The sequence below is a fragment of the Perissodus microlepis genome, chromosome 12 (genome assembly GCF_051167445.1).
Source record: "Perissodus microlepis isolate ML-2025 ecotype Zambia chromosome 12, ASM5116744v1, whole genome shotgun sequence".
In the NCBI taxonomy this organism is placed as follows: domain Eukaryota; kingdom Metazoa; phylum Chordata; class Actinopteri; order Cichliformes; family Cichlidae; genus Perissodus; species Perissodus microlepis.
The window spans coordinates 5751782-5767811 of record NC_140472.1 but is presented as its reverse complement, the minus strand read 5'-3'; the positions used below and the strand labels follow the sequence as shown (position 1 = coordinate 5767811).

At 41.1% G+C, this 16030-nt stretch overlaps 2 protein-coding genes across 2 annotated transcripts; both read left to right on the top strand.

The window, feature by feature from the left end:
• The first annotated feature begins 17 nt into the window (after positions 1-17).
• Positions 18-12477, top strand: lrp13a (low-density lipoprotein receptor related-protein 13 a). Its single transcript, XM_084946123.1, has 20 exons — positions 18-325; positions 429-584; positions 1225-1440; positions 1575-1796; positions 2824-3039; positions 3133-3362; positions 3828-3957; positions 4287-4477; positions 4707-4893; positions 6038-6250; positions 6364-6547; positions 6644-6845; positions 7343-7507; positions 7793-7993; positions 8708-9257; positions 9336-9455; positions 9631-9738; positions 9862-10095; positions 10194-10560; positions 12230-12477. Exons 1-20 carry the CDS (start codon positions 274-276, stop codon positions 12345-12347), a joined length of 4062 nt encoding a protein of 1353 aa, XP_084802249.1. The 5' UTR covers positions 18-273; the 3' UTR covers positions 12348-12477.
• Positions 12478-14965: 2488 nt separating this feature from the next.
• On the top strand, positions 14966-16023 carry LOC146375682 (uncharacterized). Its single transcript, XM_084946140.1, has 2 exons — positions 14966-15028; positions 15114-16023. Exons 1-2 carry the CDS (start codon positions 14966-14968, stop codon positions 15729-15731), a joined length of 681 nt encoding a protein of 226 aa, XP_084802266.1. The 3' UTR covers positions 15732-16023.
• Positions 16024-16030: the final 7 nt, after the last annotated feature.

Here is a 16030-nt window from a genome sequence, read left to right as displayed (position 1 = left end):
AGCCTTTTTTTTTTATTACTTGGGTTATCATTATTTACATTTTCCCAACAAAATTAAATAGTAAATTGAAAAATAGGATAAGTTTTATTTTTCACTCCGGCTTATTTATGAAAATGTATCTTTAGAGATATCAGGTTTGCTGAAAATTTAGTCAGAAGCAATAGCTCCTCCCCTCAGGCAGGTGTTCAATTAGGTTATATTGGCTTCACCTGGTGTCATTATAAAACGCTACATCTATCCACCTCTTTTGGCCTGTTTTTGTTTTTTGTGGAAATGGGTGGATGTTTGTTTCTCTGTCTGGTGTTATTATCGGGCTCCTTACAGGGTGAGTGTGGGGCTACCAAAACTGCTTTTCTAGACCTTCTAATTTTGCAGTGACTACATTTTTTTTTTTTTTTGTCCTTTTTCTCTCAACTTAATTCAAGTAGTTATTTCTGCTGGAAGTGGTCTCAGAAGTTGCACCCGGGACTCTAAACTGTGCAGAGATGGTTCAGAGTGTGTGCTCTACAGCTATCTGTGTGATGGAGAGCAGGACTGTACGGATGGTTCAGATGAAGAGGATTGTGAAACATCATGCAGCAAAGGTATGAGACAGTGTGTATGTTAGATTAGACAAATTGAGTAGCAGAAGTAGTTGAAGATCACAACGGCAGTCACCTGAAAGCACAAATAAAGACCATACAATAATCGAGGGGAAGCCAGATTACCCCCTAGGAGTAACCACCTGGTGACAGCTGGAAGGAAAAACTCCTATTTGACAGGAAGAAACCACTGGCAGAACCAGGCTCAGGAAGGGACAGCCATCTGCCACAAACAGTTCAGGGTGAGGGGATATAGAGCCAGAGATTAATAACTAATGATTAAATGCATGGTGAGTGAAGTAGAAACACTCAATGAAGCCTAGACCTAGTGCAGCATAACTAAGGGAGGATTCAGGGTCACTCTATCCAGCCTTAACTTTAAGCTTTATCAAAAAGGAAACTTTTAAGCCTAATCTTAAAAGTAGAAAGGGTGTCTATCTCCTGAATTCAAGCTGGGAGCTGGTTCCACAGATAAGGGACCTAAAGGCTGAAGGCTTTGCCTCCTATTATACTTTTAAATACCACAAGTAAACCAGAATTCTGGAGACAAGGTGCTCTATTGGGGTTATTATGGTCCTATGTTTTATGAAGAACTACGATTGTGCATGTGACTGTAACACCTGTAATGCCTGCACACAAGCAGATCAGTTCCAGTGTGCCCATGGGAAGATGTGCATCGAGAAGAGCCAGGTGTGTGACGGTGTACCTCAGTGTCAGGACCGCTCTGATGAGCTTCAGTGCGTGACGCTAATGAGGGGCTGTGTTCATCACTGTGACAACAAGACCCGCTGCCTGCCTGCAAACTTCCTGTGTGACGGCGAGGAGGACTGTTCAGATGGCACAGATGAAGCCACTTGTGGTACCTTCTGATGTATTTATAGTACTGAATTGACACTCGTTTTTATGTTGGACTTGTGCATTTGTTTATTTTTTTGGTTTTGAATTATAATGCTTTCCCCGCTGTATTTTATTTTATTTTTATTATGTATCCAGGAGAAGACAAAAAGGAAGAAGAGACCATTACAACCTCTGTGCCTACAGTCTTGGTTGGCCCTTCTAAACAGTCCACCTCTTCTCACCCCATTAAGTGTTCTTTCGGCTTCATACCATGCAGTGACAACTCGGAGTGTATCCAGAACCACTATTTCTGTGATGGTGAAGCAGACTGCAGAGATGGTTCAGATGAGGCAAAATGCTCATCGTCTTGTGAAAAGGGTAACCTGTTTGTCATCTCGCTTGTTATTAATATGGCTTTACTGCCATCTAGTGAGCAACGCTAGTTTCACATCAGTATTGGTGCATGGCCAGCTGACACTTTGGCTTTTTACTATCAGAGCACCCCTAAAAATTACTATAGCAATAGTATTTTCTTAAAAAGTTATATTTTTCTAACTTTTCTATAGATGACAGGATGGAATGAAAACAGGCTAGATATCCAGTGTTGATGATGTCATGATGTTACAGTGTACTCACAGAGCCAGGTTTGTCATTAACAGTCTAATAACTCTTGTTCCTGCGCCAGAAAGACGATGCTGAGGTAATTTCATGACACAGATCAGTGATGCAAATTTAAAACGCACTAACTGCAATATAGCAACAGTTCAAACTGTTCTGATAATGCAGCTTATAAAGTGTCTGCTTAATTCTATTTGTTCTCTAAATGGCATCAAAAACGTTAGTTAATTTAGCTTAAATCACTAGAGATTATTAGCCAGTTTTAACCTTCTGATCCACTAGTCTGCTGGGAAAATTGGGAATCTAATCCACCCTGAAATCTCTGGTCACCCATCTTATTAGGTTGCTTTTGAATGTAAAATTGTAGTGTTTATCTAGTTTATTTGAGATGTGCAAATGTGAAAAGGGTTGCTTTCATTTGCAAACAGCATATCCAACTAATATTAATTACAAGGCACTGCATATGACATCATGATTGGGAGCTGAGCCCCCCAGCATTGCCACTGCAAACTCTGACATTACATGGAGCCAGGGCACTATATGCAGATCAATAAATGTAGACCTAACTGTGGAATTTAGGATTTAAAATCTCTTATTGTAACTGAAGCTCAAACTGCCAGATGATATTTGTATCAGCAGATAAGCTGGACAGTTACAATCTAATGTGTATGCAGTAGGATGGTCTATGCGTTTGCAGATTTACAGATGTATGCACTACAAGCCTGAGCCCAAGTGAGACATTAATGTGAACATAATAAAAAATCATTATACAATCTGTCCTTTGTAGACCAGTTCCAGTGTGCCCATGGAAGGATGTGCATTGAGAAGAGCCAGGTGTGTGATGGTGTGCCTCACTGTCAGGACCGCTCGGATGAAGCGGAATGCACAAAGTACATGGAGGGCTGTTCTCATCAATGCGACAACAAAAGCCGCTGCATTCCCAGTAGCTTCCTTTGTGATGGGGAAAGTGACTGCTCTGATGGCAGTGATGAGGCGAAGTGTGGTATGTGGGCATACTAATGTCCTACCTGGTTTCAGCTTTTCTTGCATATGAGTAATCCTTAATGCTTTGTTTGCCTCCCTCTTGTCAATATAGACAAGGAGGACTGCAGTGACACAGAGTTCAAGTGTACCAGTGGCCAGTGTGTGTTGGCCACAATGCGTTGCGACGGTCACCCAGACTGCCGGGACCGTTCGGATGAGGAAGACTGCACCAAAGTGCCAGCCTGCAACACCAAACTTCGCTGTCCCCAGAGCAAGGAGTGTCTAGTGCAGGAGTGGATCTGTGATGGAGACCAGGACTGTAGAGATGGCACTGATGAGAAGGTGGATGCTAAAAAGCAGCTTCATGCATGCTAAACTTTGAGGAGCAACCATAAAAATCTTTTAAAAATGATTTGGGGAGTGATTTTTTTTTTTAGGAACTAGTGATTTAGTTCAGGTCCTGTTTGTGGATAAATGAAGGGGAAATCATTGTAAATAAAACCAGACATTAGATGTTAGCTGCAGTGTACATCGATGTTGGTGTATTACTGTCATGCCCCTCTTCCTCTGACAGTTTAGATGTCAGGTTCAGAAGGCATGAAGCAGGGTTTCTGCATGTTGTTGAATAGTACTTTACTCTCCTTTAAAACTGCTGCATGTCCTCTGATGGGCTAAATGTTCAGCTGGCCTCCTGCAGTTTTTTTTTTTGTTTTGTTTTTTTTTTTTTCTCCTTTCTCCCTCCATGATCAGGAGTGAAATGGTAAAGTGCATGTTTAGATGATGATTAAAATTTAATTGGGCTTTCAGGATTGTCCTGTGGCTCCAGTGAACTGTGGAGAGTTCCAGTGGTTGTGCAAATCCAAGACCAAGTGCATCCCTACAGCCTGGATGTGCGATGGCATGAAGGACTGCAATGATGGCAGTGACGAGACTGAATGTGAGTAAATTTGGAATTATTCACAGAATTAAACATCAATGTGAAAACTTGTAGCAGTAAGGGTCTTTATCTTATTCCAGTTTTACCACCTGCTATATCTGTTTAGCACATAGTATAAAAGAGGACATAAAATGTCGATGCTTGTCTGAGAATATTCCATTTGCAGAATGAGACTGTCACAATTCTTTAATTCAAATTGGGATGTTTAGTTATGTGAACTGTAAAATGCCTGTAATGTGTAAATTCTAGCTGAAGAGTAGTAAATGGATATTCATGTACTTTAAACTGCTGCTGAAACCTGTGTACATGAATGCTGTTCATGTTTACAGGTCAGGCTGTAACATGTGCCCCTCACCAGTTCCAGTGTGGCAGTCAGGAGTGCCTGGATCCAAACCTGGTGTGCAACGGCATTACAAACTGTGCAGATGGCTCAGATGAGGGAGGAAGCTGCCATACAGACTGTGCAGAGGAAGATAATATGCACTGCTCCCAGGGCTGCTACAACACACCTCAGGGACCGGTGAGAAGTCTGTCTTTAAAATTCTGTGTGCTCGATCAAATTTACCCAGCAGAGACGGTGCCTGAAAATGGACTGAAGGGTGTATGTAGCAATATTGCCATGTAAAGTCTGATTGTTCTGGATAAACAATCCCTTTTGTTGATCCAGTAAAGATGTATATGAAGGCTATGAGCCTGCAGTGACTCAAAGTGAGTAATCTAAATGTTAGATTTGCATTTGGTGTCTCTAGCGCTGTCGCTGTGCAGCAGGTTTCAGGCTCATGGAGGATGGGCTGGCCTGTGCTGATGTTGATGAGTGTGAAGTTCAGACTCCAGGTGTGTGCAGTCAGCTATGCATCAACACTCCAGGCTCGTACAGATGTGACTGTCAGCCGGGCTTTATAATGGAAGCAGATGGACACCACTGCAAAATCACTGGTAAAGCTCCCTTTAATAAACACAGCATGGCGTTGTCACTCTTGAAGTGGAACTGGACAAAGTTGAAAATGTCAGCACGCTGCAGCCACACCAAAATCAAATGGGTTTGACTTTTGCCCATGCCCCATTTCAAGATTAATAACATTTTTGCTACATTCTGTTAAATATGACAAAAGCAGATGTATTGCAACAGCATACCCATATGGAAAAGATATATATAAATCTTATAAAGTTTGTATCTGTCTTGTGTGAAACTTGTATGAAAAGCACACGAGTGAAAACAAATAAGATCCCTTGAAAAATTATATAAATGAAACTTGTATGTTTTGGATACTTACTAAAACAACATATGAAAGTAATGAGAAAGTGGCCACTTTCATGAGTAAATCATATAAGCCTTATATGATTCACTATATGAAGTAGGCCACGTCTTATGCAAGTCTTTTATAAGTTTTTTTTTTTTTTTTTTTCTATTTCTTTTCCATATGGGTAGCGGGACATTTTGGGAATTGCACCCATTTTATTTTCATTTTTAACGAGTACGCATGCATGTCTGTTGAAAAACTAAGCCACATGCAGGAGACCACAAACTGGAAGCGGGGGTAAATACAGGGTGAGGAACACTCATTCTTCTGGTGTGTGACACATTTTCACTTCATTCTCACGCTCACAAGCTGCCCAAAGAAATCTCGTGCCAAATAAGGGCAAGGATCAGAGGGAGGAGAAGCAGTGGGCTCACAGTTGGTGAAATATTTTTATTTTTGTAATGTCCTTAAACAAAAGCTTCTTTCAGCTGCTTCCTTATTGAGAAGAGGTGACTACAGCAGATGGATCTGCATATTTGATTTTTATCTGGAGGACTTTCCTGATACAACCCTCTGAGGGATTCACTTCCTGCTCTCCTCAAACTGGCATCTTTTGTGTGTCAGGCAAATATGTAAACCACAAAATCATGTGTTTAATAGCATTACAAAAATCTAGCCATTCTGCTGAAAGACTCTCCCCTGCCTTTTCACAAGACTTTGCTCACATTTATTGAGTCTTATATATATTTTTTTTTAAATCAACATTAAAAAGGTGAAATGGAGCGAAACACCTCAGTGTCGAATAACTTATGCATTATGATCATTTTCTTATCCCTCAGGTGAGCCCCTCCTGTTGTCCTCAATCCAAACAGATATCTACTTGTATGGCTTGCGTAGTCACAGCTTGGTTACATTGCCCTCTTCTGCAAAGAAGGCAGTCTTGTCTCTAGACTATGACTGGAAAGGTCAGAAGGTCTTCTGGGTCAGTCTGGAGATGGATGCTATAATGTGGTCTTCTCTAGATCAGAAGATGACAGGAAGTCTGATTAAAGGTTCGTACAACTCGAATGTGGCTGGAGCATTCAGAGGAATGGCAGTTTACTGTCATGTCTGAAAGTTGTATCAAGGAACACCTGTGGAAACAATATGCCACTTGTTTCCACAGGTGTTCGGGCTGATTCTATAGCTGTGGACTGGGTCGGGAGGAATCTGTACTGGATCAATGGGGTGAAGAGTTGTATTGCTGCCATCAGATTGGCAGCAGCCTCTGCAAGCTCACTGGACCAAAGCATCATCTTGGATGAAGACTTGGATCAGCCCCGCTCTCTTGCCCTGCTACCACAAAAAGGGTTGATATGAATTTAAAAAAAAAAAAAGAAAGGAAAAAAGACAGAACTGTTTCAGTTTTTACAGTAAGCGGCATTCGTGGTCTCTTATTTCATCAGGCTGATGTTCTGGACAGAGATTGGTAATGTAGTGAAGATTGAGCGTGCTGGGATGGATGGGTCAGAGAGGAGGGCACTGGTGAACTCGAGTTTGGGCTGGCCGGGTGGTGTGGCTGTAGATGCAGTCTCTGAGAGGGTCTACTGGACAGATGAAAGACTGAGGGCGATTGGATCTGCAACTCTGGATGGCGACGACATTAGGGTAAAATGTATCTATTTAACCTATCCCAAATCTGCTGTTCTAGTGAAAAGGTTATCAAGCTCTGTCTGTGAAGGCTCTCAGTCATCCAGGTCATCGTAGTCTAAGGAGCTTGAAGAGAAAAGCCTCTGAAGAAGCTTCTTCAGAAGCTTCTCGGATGAGAGGTGAAACGTCTTCAATCGACTTAAAGAAGTCCAGATGCTTTTCTTTCCAAACCTCTTAGTTATCACGCTCTCCTTCCATAACTAAAAATATCACTTTGGATAAGATACCTCTTTATTGTCATTGCACAGTCATACATAGTACAATGAAATTGGAAAACTGTCTCATGTCAGCACTAAATACGACACAACACAGTAACTTGGTAATGAAATGAATTTAGGGAAGTCTTTTCCCTAAATGACTCAAGAATATAGAGATGATGATTTTTGTGTAACAATGGAAAAATGTCTAACCTAACTGGTGACTAATACCCTTTTATATATAAATGCCGTTTTCAGATTCTACAGATAAAGGAGACCACAAACCCCTTTTCTGTGGCAGTGTTCAATGACATGCTCTACTGGTCTGATGCCAAGAAACGAGTGGTGCAGGCTGCTCATAAAATCTCTGGTAAAAACCATCAAGTTGTGCTGAAAAGGCCCAGACAGCCTTTTGCTGTGAAGGTAAGGAGTGATGTTGAATTAAAACATGTTAGGAAATGGGGCGGCATAATTGTACAATTTTTGGATCCTTTCATGTGTTAAGTGCTCATACAAAGCTATTCCATTATGTTTGAAGATTTTCTTTTCTTTTTCTTTTCCTTTTTTTTTTTTTTTTTTTTTTGTTGGAAGCAATTAAGAAGTTTTTTTTGGCACACCCTAATGGTTAGTCCTGGAAAGCTTGCTGAAGAGGTTTTAATTTAAAATGTTACAAACAGGCTTAGAAGTTTGGTTTTTTTCTTCTTTTAGATCATCCACCCAATGCTCCAGATGGGCACTGAGAACCCCTGCAAGAAGATGGGTTGTTCCCACGTGTGTGTGCTTGCTCCTGGGCCCAGGGCTGTGTGCAAGTGTCCCCCTGGTCTCTTGCTGGCAGAGGATGACCTCACTTGCTCAAACCTGGTCAATTCGGCATTTCTGCTGTTGCTGTCTCTGTCCAGTGTCACTCAGGTTTTGCTAAACGCCTTAATTTTACTCAGTGTAACCTGCATTGGCAGAATATGCTGTATATGGATATGCAACTCAAATGTCTGATAAATTGGAACAATCTGTTCTGGGTACAAACTTTCAAAATGGGAATTGGGTTCTGAAAGAGGACAAAATCAAACTGACCCCACCCACCCCCCCACAAGTATAAAATGCATCCTTCTTTTTTTTTTTGCTTTAGAAATGGTGTATAAATAACTGATGCAGCTTTCCTTTGTGTATCCTTGGTTTTGGGCTCTTGAGCATTCTGTTTTGCGTCTGCACACCACCACAGTAAAATTAGAATTTTGACTTTGAAGACTTCTTGAATCACAGCTGAAAGTATGCACTTCATTCACATCTTCTTTGTTTGATTCTAAAGTCAACCGTGGTGATGAACAGAAGCAAACTTTAGATTGTCATTGGACAAATACTTACAACAAATACTAACTGGATTTAGATGCATTTATTAGGAAATGCTATTAAGGTTACTTGGCAAATTGCTCTGCTCTAAACTGTAATTGTTAAAACAGAATTTCACTCAAAAGTGAAGCAAACTCCCCCCCCCCTGCCCTTCTGGACAGGCTGTATCACACAGCAAGCTACATCACTAATCGAGTAATGCCATTAAAAATGGAAAGACTTTTATATAAATGCTTAATTATTATATAAATACTCTAATCCCAGTAATCTCTGTAGATCTACTTGCAGTCCCAACACACAGCAGCCGAGCTGAAGGGCTGGCCCGAGCATCTGGCCCTGCAGATACCGAGCGTGAACAAAGCCAATCTCATGGACTACAGCCTCAAGGAACACACTCTATTTGTGACAGATGATGCCACTTCTTCACTCAGCTCTTTCAGGCTGAAGGACTCACTCCTGATGTCTCGGGGCCAGCTTCTTGAGCTGCTGGATGACGCCATCACTGCCATGGCAGTCGACTGGATAACACTCAACATTTATTGGAGCAGTTACAAACAGCCCCACCTGCAGGTCACTGCTGTCACAGGCACACACACAGCCATTCTCATAAAGGAGGGGATCAACAGAGTGGGTTCGATTGCTCTTCACCCGCCCAGTGGAAGAGTTTGTTTCACGAATATGGATCTGGAGGCTACGGGCAGCACTGCTACAATAGTGTGCGCCAGCATGGATGGTGGTGAGCAAAGAGTGGTGTGGAAGGATGCTGTCCAACCAACATCTTTGGTCTTCTCTAATAATGGGGATAACATTTTCTGGGCTGACACGAGTAAGCTGACACTAGTTTACTTTAGTTTCATTGTTCCAATAGGTTGCTCTCTAAATGACTTGAGTCAAATATTCTCAGGTTTGGGGACCATTGGCTCTGTCCTGATTGATGGATCTGGATATACAGAGCTGAAGGTTGATGATGGCCTGGCTGCTGTGGCTGTAAGTGACAACATCCTCCTCTGGATTACAGTCACTGGTAAGAGTCCAAGCATGTACTGTAATAACTGACTATAATTCCTAAAAATTCAAATGACATCTTGGCCCGAGCAGTTTTGGTAAATGACTACTTCATAACATGGATAATGGCTCCACAGGAATCAACATCTTTGAGTATAATTTAATGGTACAACTATGACCTTTTGTTCCTTCAGACAAGACCCGACTCTGGTACAAAGAAGCTCAGCAGGATAAGAAATTATGGTTTGAGGTTGGCACACAAGTGGTCGGCTTAAAGGCATTCAGCAAACAGAGTCAGATGGGTATGTAAGAACCACAAACGGAACACCTGGAAAGGCTAACCTGCCCTTTTTAAAGATGTTTCTACATGTCATGTACAAAAAACCAAACTACCTCATACCTAATTATCTGCTTGATTTCACCAGGCTCTAACTCATGCACAGAAAACAATGGGAACTGTGAGCACTTGTGCCTCGCCACCCCAACAGGTCGCACATGCAAGTGCTCTTATGACCACATCCTTCTGAATGCCACTCAGTGCAGCCCAGAGCAACACTGCCCAGCTGGCAGCAGGCCCTGCCTCGATCACCTCTCATGCCTGCCTGTGGAGAAGTTTTGCGATGGACATGCAGACTGCACGGACCACTCCGATGAGAACTGTGGGACACAAAATTAAAGACTAAAACTGGTCCTGTAGATGACACCTTATTGCACCATGGCTAAAACTTTTTTTTTTTTTTTTTTTCCTTTCATAAAGGTGTTGGCATCCAGCGGCGCCCAGGCGCTGAGGTCTTGGCTCCCACTCAACCTCACAGCTCTCCTCCTCCTCCCAGTGTCTCACAAGTCACAGGTCTGAGCACAACACTGAATGTCAGCATTCAGCGTGTGAACCTGGATGCCCAGCAGTGCAGCCAGAGGCGCTGCAGTGGTAACGGACACTGTGTAGAGACGAAGGGAGTTACTACATGTGTGTGTTCACTGGGCTACAGCGGTGATTCCTGTGAAAACCGGCTCGTAAAAACCATGCAGGGTCCCATTGTCTACGCTGCCGTGGGTCTCTGTGCAGCAGTTGTGATCATTGTTGCAATAGTGCTGGTGAAGAGGAAGAAGAGTGCCAACTTAAGGTTTTTTTTTTTTTTTTTTCTTCTTCTTTATTTCAATCTCAAATTTTACCTTTTCCTTGCGCTCTCTCTCTCCGGGGGTTTTGGTGTGGCTGGGCTACAAGACTTGGCAACACTTGTCCCTTTGCAATAGGAGATGGTGTCCTTGGTTTGCAGCAATGTTTAGTTTTGTACACCTTACTGGGAAGCATTTGCACACATTAACCTACTGGTGGTTTGATGTGATAACTATTTTACAGCTCTTCTAATAGCAGCTCTAAGACTTGGGCACAGTGGCTATATGGTGTGAAATGCTAGCAACAGAATGCTAACGCTCAGGATGGTATTTATATCAACGTTATTAGATGTGGGTTAAAATATTATTACTATATTGATTTTATGACTTGGAATCTGTTTAATTGGAGCTTAGTTCTGTTGGCTCTCAATTAAGCATATACAGCAAACAAGGATAGTGGTGATCTGCAGGAACAGATGTCCATTTGTGAATAATCCTTTTGGATTTGGAATAATCTCAAGCGTGTGGTTTTTAAAATTCCATATCAATCCCTTAGTCGGCACATCTGGTTTCAAAATGGAATAGAATAAGCCTTTATTTTCATTGTACAGTGGTCCCTCGTTTATCGCGGGAGTTGTGTTCTAAAAATAGCCCGCGATAGGTGAAATCCGTGAAGTAGCCAACTTTATTTTTATTTGTTTTAAGGCTATAAAACCCCCTCACTACACACTTTATACACTTTTCTCAGACAGGCATGAACATTTTCACACTTTGAGAGTATTTAAACGAGAGAAAAGTTCATACATTCGTAGAACAATAAGTCCAGTATTATAGAATGAAACCAAAGGCACCCATGGTTGTCTTTGACGGTGCAAAACGTTTTGTCAGAAAACTTACAAACATACAGTACAGCACTTCCAAGATTTATGCGAATTTGACAAGCTGAATGCATTCTGAACTGTGCAGGAGACGCGGCACGGAGGAGATTGATTGAGAATGGCCTACAGCCGATCAGGACGCAGAACACATCGCGCTGTTAAAAAAATTAAATAAAAAAAAAACCATGCAAAATTGCAAAAAATCACTGAAGCTGGGAAAGGTGGACCACTGTACAATGAAAATGCCAAGATGGTCAAAACAAAAATGCACATCTTAGGTTTCATATGAGACTTCATAAACCAAGTGGTGATTTCATGATAGCAGGCTCCATTTCTTATATGGTCTGTCCATCTTCCATATACAGTATCTTTGCATTAGGATATTTTCCTGTGACTACAAAGCTAAAACTGGGCGTAACCACTTGGAATGATGTCAACGGGAGTAAAAATGTTTGTCCTGTCCATTTGTCTGCCACTGAACCAATGCAATGTAGTGTTGCTACCATAATATTTGAGAGAAAAAAAATCCAACATGGTTGATAAGTGAGCAGGCTTCACCGTCTCTGGGCCATGAATCTCAGCACAGATTTGCATAGTAATTCACTGATTCAATTATCCAGTCTAGACTATGCTGTTATGTTTGGATAATCTAATTTTTACCAAATTAGAAGTGTGGTTATAGATGGTGCATCATTTTCATTTAAAAACAAAGTCAGGAACTTGATTCTTATTCAGACTTTTAGCAAAAATAACATTAGAGCTTTGCTGCATCACAGAATTAAACATGTTCTTGCTGCAGGGGAACTGGACCATCAGCAGGCAAGGAGATGAGCATGACTGACCTGGAGAGCAAAGCGGAGACCATTCCCACATCCCATACTGCCTCAGCAGAAAAGCCAGAGGTGGACCTCCCTTAAACCAGCAGCTTCCCGTTTTGTTTTGTCGCTTTGTTGGAAGCCGTATCCTCTGTGGAATCGAGCTGATTTATGAACAAGTGATGTTTTAAATAAACAGTCTGCATTTTCCACAGTGTCCTGTCATGTTATTTCAGGTTGTTTACTGTTAGACCATCATTGTGAAGTTTGACATGAATAAGCATGAACACTTGGATTATAATAGACGGTAAAATGTGAGTGCAAGTCTGACTTTAATGCCTTGTTTTGACTAAAAGACCTTTACAGTTGTGTAAAGGGGGGACTATTACTTAAACTGAAATAACTACTGTGCAAAAGTCTTGAGCCAGCCCTAATTTCACAAGATTTTCCTAGGAACATGGGAAATGGGTGCTGTGACATAATGAAACTTGTGAATGCACAGGAAAAATGATACGAGGCAAAGACATCGTTTGTAGAATTCTAACAAACTTAAACGTCAGTATTTGGTGTGACACAGGATCATTGTCAAAATCTGACTGTACTTTCCTCATAATTCTTTTTTTTTTTTTTTTTCTTCTGACAAGCTCTCAAACAACACTGGCTGAAATGCAGCACGAAACCAAGACAGAGCCTCTGTTTTACAAACACTGTTGTACTCTTCTCCTTACTACCTGCATACACATTGACAGCAGTTTGATTTGTCACTCATTGAATCCCAAATATTGTCAGATTTTTCCTGTCCACTTCTTGTATAATTTGGCATACCTCAGACTTTTCTTCTTTAAAGAATGGCTTCTTGACAGCCACCCTTCCACTGAGGCTGTTTCCCGTGAAACTTAGGATCAGCCAGATCGTCAGGTCTCTGCTGGATCTTTTCCTACAAAGAACACTACTTCCAGCTACTGTTCATTTGTTGTAGAGGTTTGTTTGTTTAGGTCTTTCACTTTTTTCTCCTCCGGTTTCTTCCATTTTTCATCGTCACACACCATGTTGATTTATGTCCAGTTTCTGGCTAGCAGCTTTTTGTTGCAAAATTACAATGTACGCCTCTCAAACTTTTGTCCTTAGCATTTTATTTTTGTAGATTCAACTAAAGAAATTACTTTTTTTTGGGGGGGGGGGGAGAAACAAGCTGTTAGTAACAATGTGCCTTACAATACAACATAAACCTGGTGTTTTGCTATGTTTTCTGTTGTGTAGGTGTTTTCAACTCTTGAATGGCTCGTAGCTCAGCACCCAGTGGCTAAGGAAACAAAAAATCCTCTAAAAATGGACAGATACTGAACTAAAATTGAGTGGGGAAAAGCAGCAAATGGAACACCTTCAGAAAACCTCGAACTTTTGCTAAAGATCACATTTTAAAAATTACTAGTCTGGCTCACTGTATGCAAAACAAAGAAATGAGTGGTGGCTTAAGACTACAGAGGACTGTAAATGATCAGAAATGTCACTTTTAAGTGTCATGGCACACAGTTGAAGCTATTATTATTGTTATGATTAATGTTTTATTTAGGTATTTAGGAGACATATGGTTTGTAACACTTGTGGACAGACACTCTGCAAGGCTTCGTAGTCTTCATGGTGATGTCACAATCAGCTAGGAAACAATGAATTGCAGTGATCCTTACTTTCCTGAATTGTCTTATTTGACTGTTCTGTAAAACAGGGAGACAAAACGGTGTCCATATAGAATGTTGTTTCAGTGTCTACGGAGACACTGGGTATTTAATTAATACTATGGAACATCAAAACAATCCAAATCACGTTAGTACTTTTGCACTCAGTGCAAACACTATGCATGAAACTTTGTCTAAAATTCCTTAGGTATTTTACATCTATTTAAATTCTAAACCATTGTTTAAACCAATACCACAAAACACATGTTTACTGTGCTTATGAATAGGCACTTCTGGTGGACTTATTCTTCTACAACCATTGTCCTAGAATTTTTAGCGATCTGTCATTTCAGTTTAGCTGGGGGTGTTTAGTGATTTAGCTTTCATGGTTTTAGGAATCAGCGCTACAGTGCATAATATATTGCCAGGAACAGGAACCCAATGATGGCCCGGTACCCACACATTTCCACGGCTATATAAAAAGAAGGCCAACCCAGATGTTCTATTGTTTGCTGAGGACTGAGCAGAAGTGAGAATTTACTGTAATCAGTCTGGAGCGTTTCTATGGTGAGGACACTCGACCATTAAGGTAGGTTCTCAATCATAACTTAGCATTTCACTTTACTGAACTTGTTGTAGTCCAAGATGTAGAACAACTTTACTAACATTCAATAATGCATTTAAATTGAATTCTAAAATGTTTACTTGTGTTACTCTTTAATTCCTTCAAATAGTAATAGATTAGTGGATGCAGCAATACCCTCATTTAAAACTTAATGAATTTTATGCTTGAGACAGTTAAAGGCAATATTAGCAAAGGGTTGACAAATTTAAATGTAAATCAACCCCCCCAAAAAAAAGATCTGTGCCACTACAAACATGAAAAACATGATTCCAGAAATGTCTTTTTTAACAATATTTGAGGTGGAAATCCTTTTTAACTGAACCAAGAAGAAAGTACTCTGTTTGTCTCTCGATGTACACACTACCAGTTTACCAATATGGTTCTTTTAGTTTGTTTCAGCAAATACAGGAAGGACAGCAATGGCAGTCCTGGGGGCCACCCTTTGCGTTGTCCTCATGGTGACTCTAGTGACAACTAAACCAGTGAGTAGATATACTACTTTACTGCTACATTTTCCCACTGTATAGCAAAGATTGGTGGATTTGTGACAGTTTCATTATAAAACAGGTCCATCTGAAAGAAAGTGAGGATTCACCCAAGTCATCAGAGTCAAGTGAATCCAGTTCATCAGAAGAGACCACCACTAATGATAGGTCTTCACAGGAAACCCTGCAGTCAAACACGCCGGATGCTACAGAGAACCCCCTGGATGCAGCACCGCTTCCCTCTGCAGATGCAGGACCTTCTCTGGCCACTTCTCCTGAAGACCCACAAACCTCTGCTGACCCAGATGCTTTACAGCTTGTGCCAGATCCGTCTCATACTGCGATGAGCGTTGATGTTTCTTTAGATGTGCCCAATTCTGGTCCCACAAAGGACTCTGTTAACGCTGTTAACCCTACCCACATTCTACCAAACACAGACGCCCCGCATCCTTCAGGGCTTTCAGAGACTGGTGTAGTCATAGGTACAATTCAACCACAAGTCATTACCACATACCAAGGATCCACCCAGGGTGTCACTCCACCCTTTCCTACATGTGTCATCCAACCAACACCTACAGCATTCTCCACAGCCCCACCACTGGTACTCCCTATTGGAACAACACTAGATGGTGGTCCTGTCTGTTTCACTTTCCAGGTCACAACTGCTGAGCCAGATCCACCTAGAGGAGACAGCATTTGATCCCCAACAGAACACAGAAATTGTTGTTCATTTAAGTTTTAGTTCAGCCTACGTGACCAGGACAGACCACATTATGGCTGTACATATACACAACCTTGACTTGATACTTATATAGATGGCTTTTACTTTGCCACTTTTCCCTCAACCTTGGCAAATGGGAAAAAAAATGGTGCTAATGTATATGCTGTATATATACAATAAACACATCTAAAGCTGTTGCAATAACAAAAGTACAGTCACAATAAATTAATTAATAAACAGCTGAAAATTAAACTGATTAAATGTTTGTCTCAAATCCG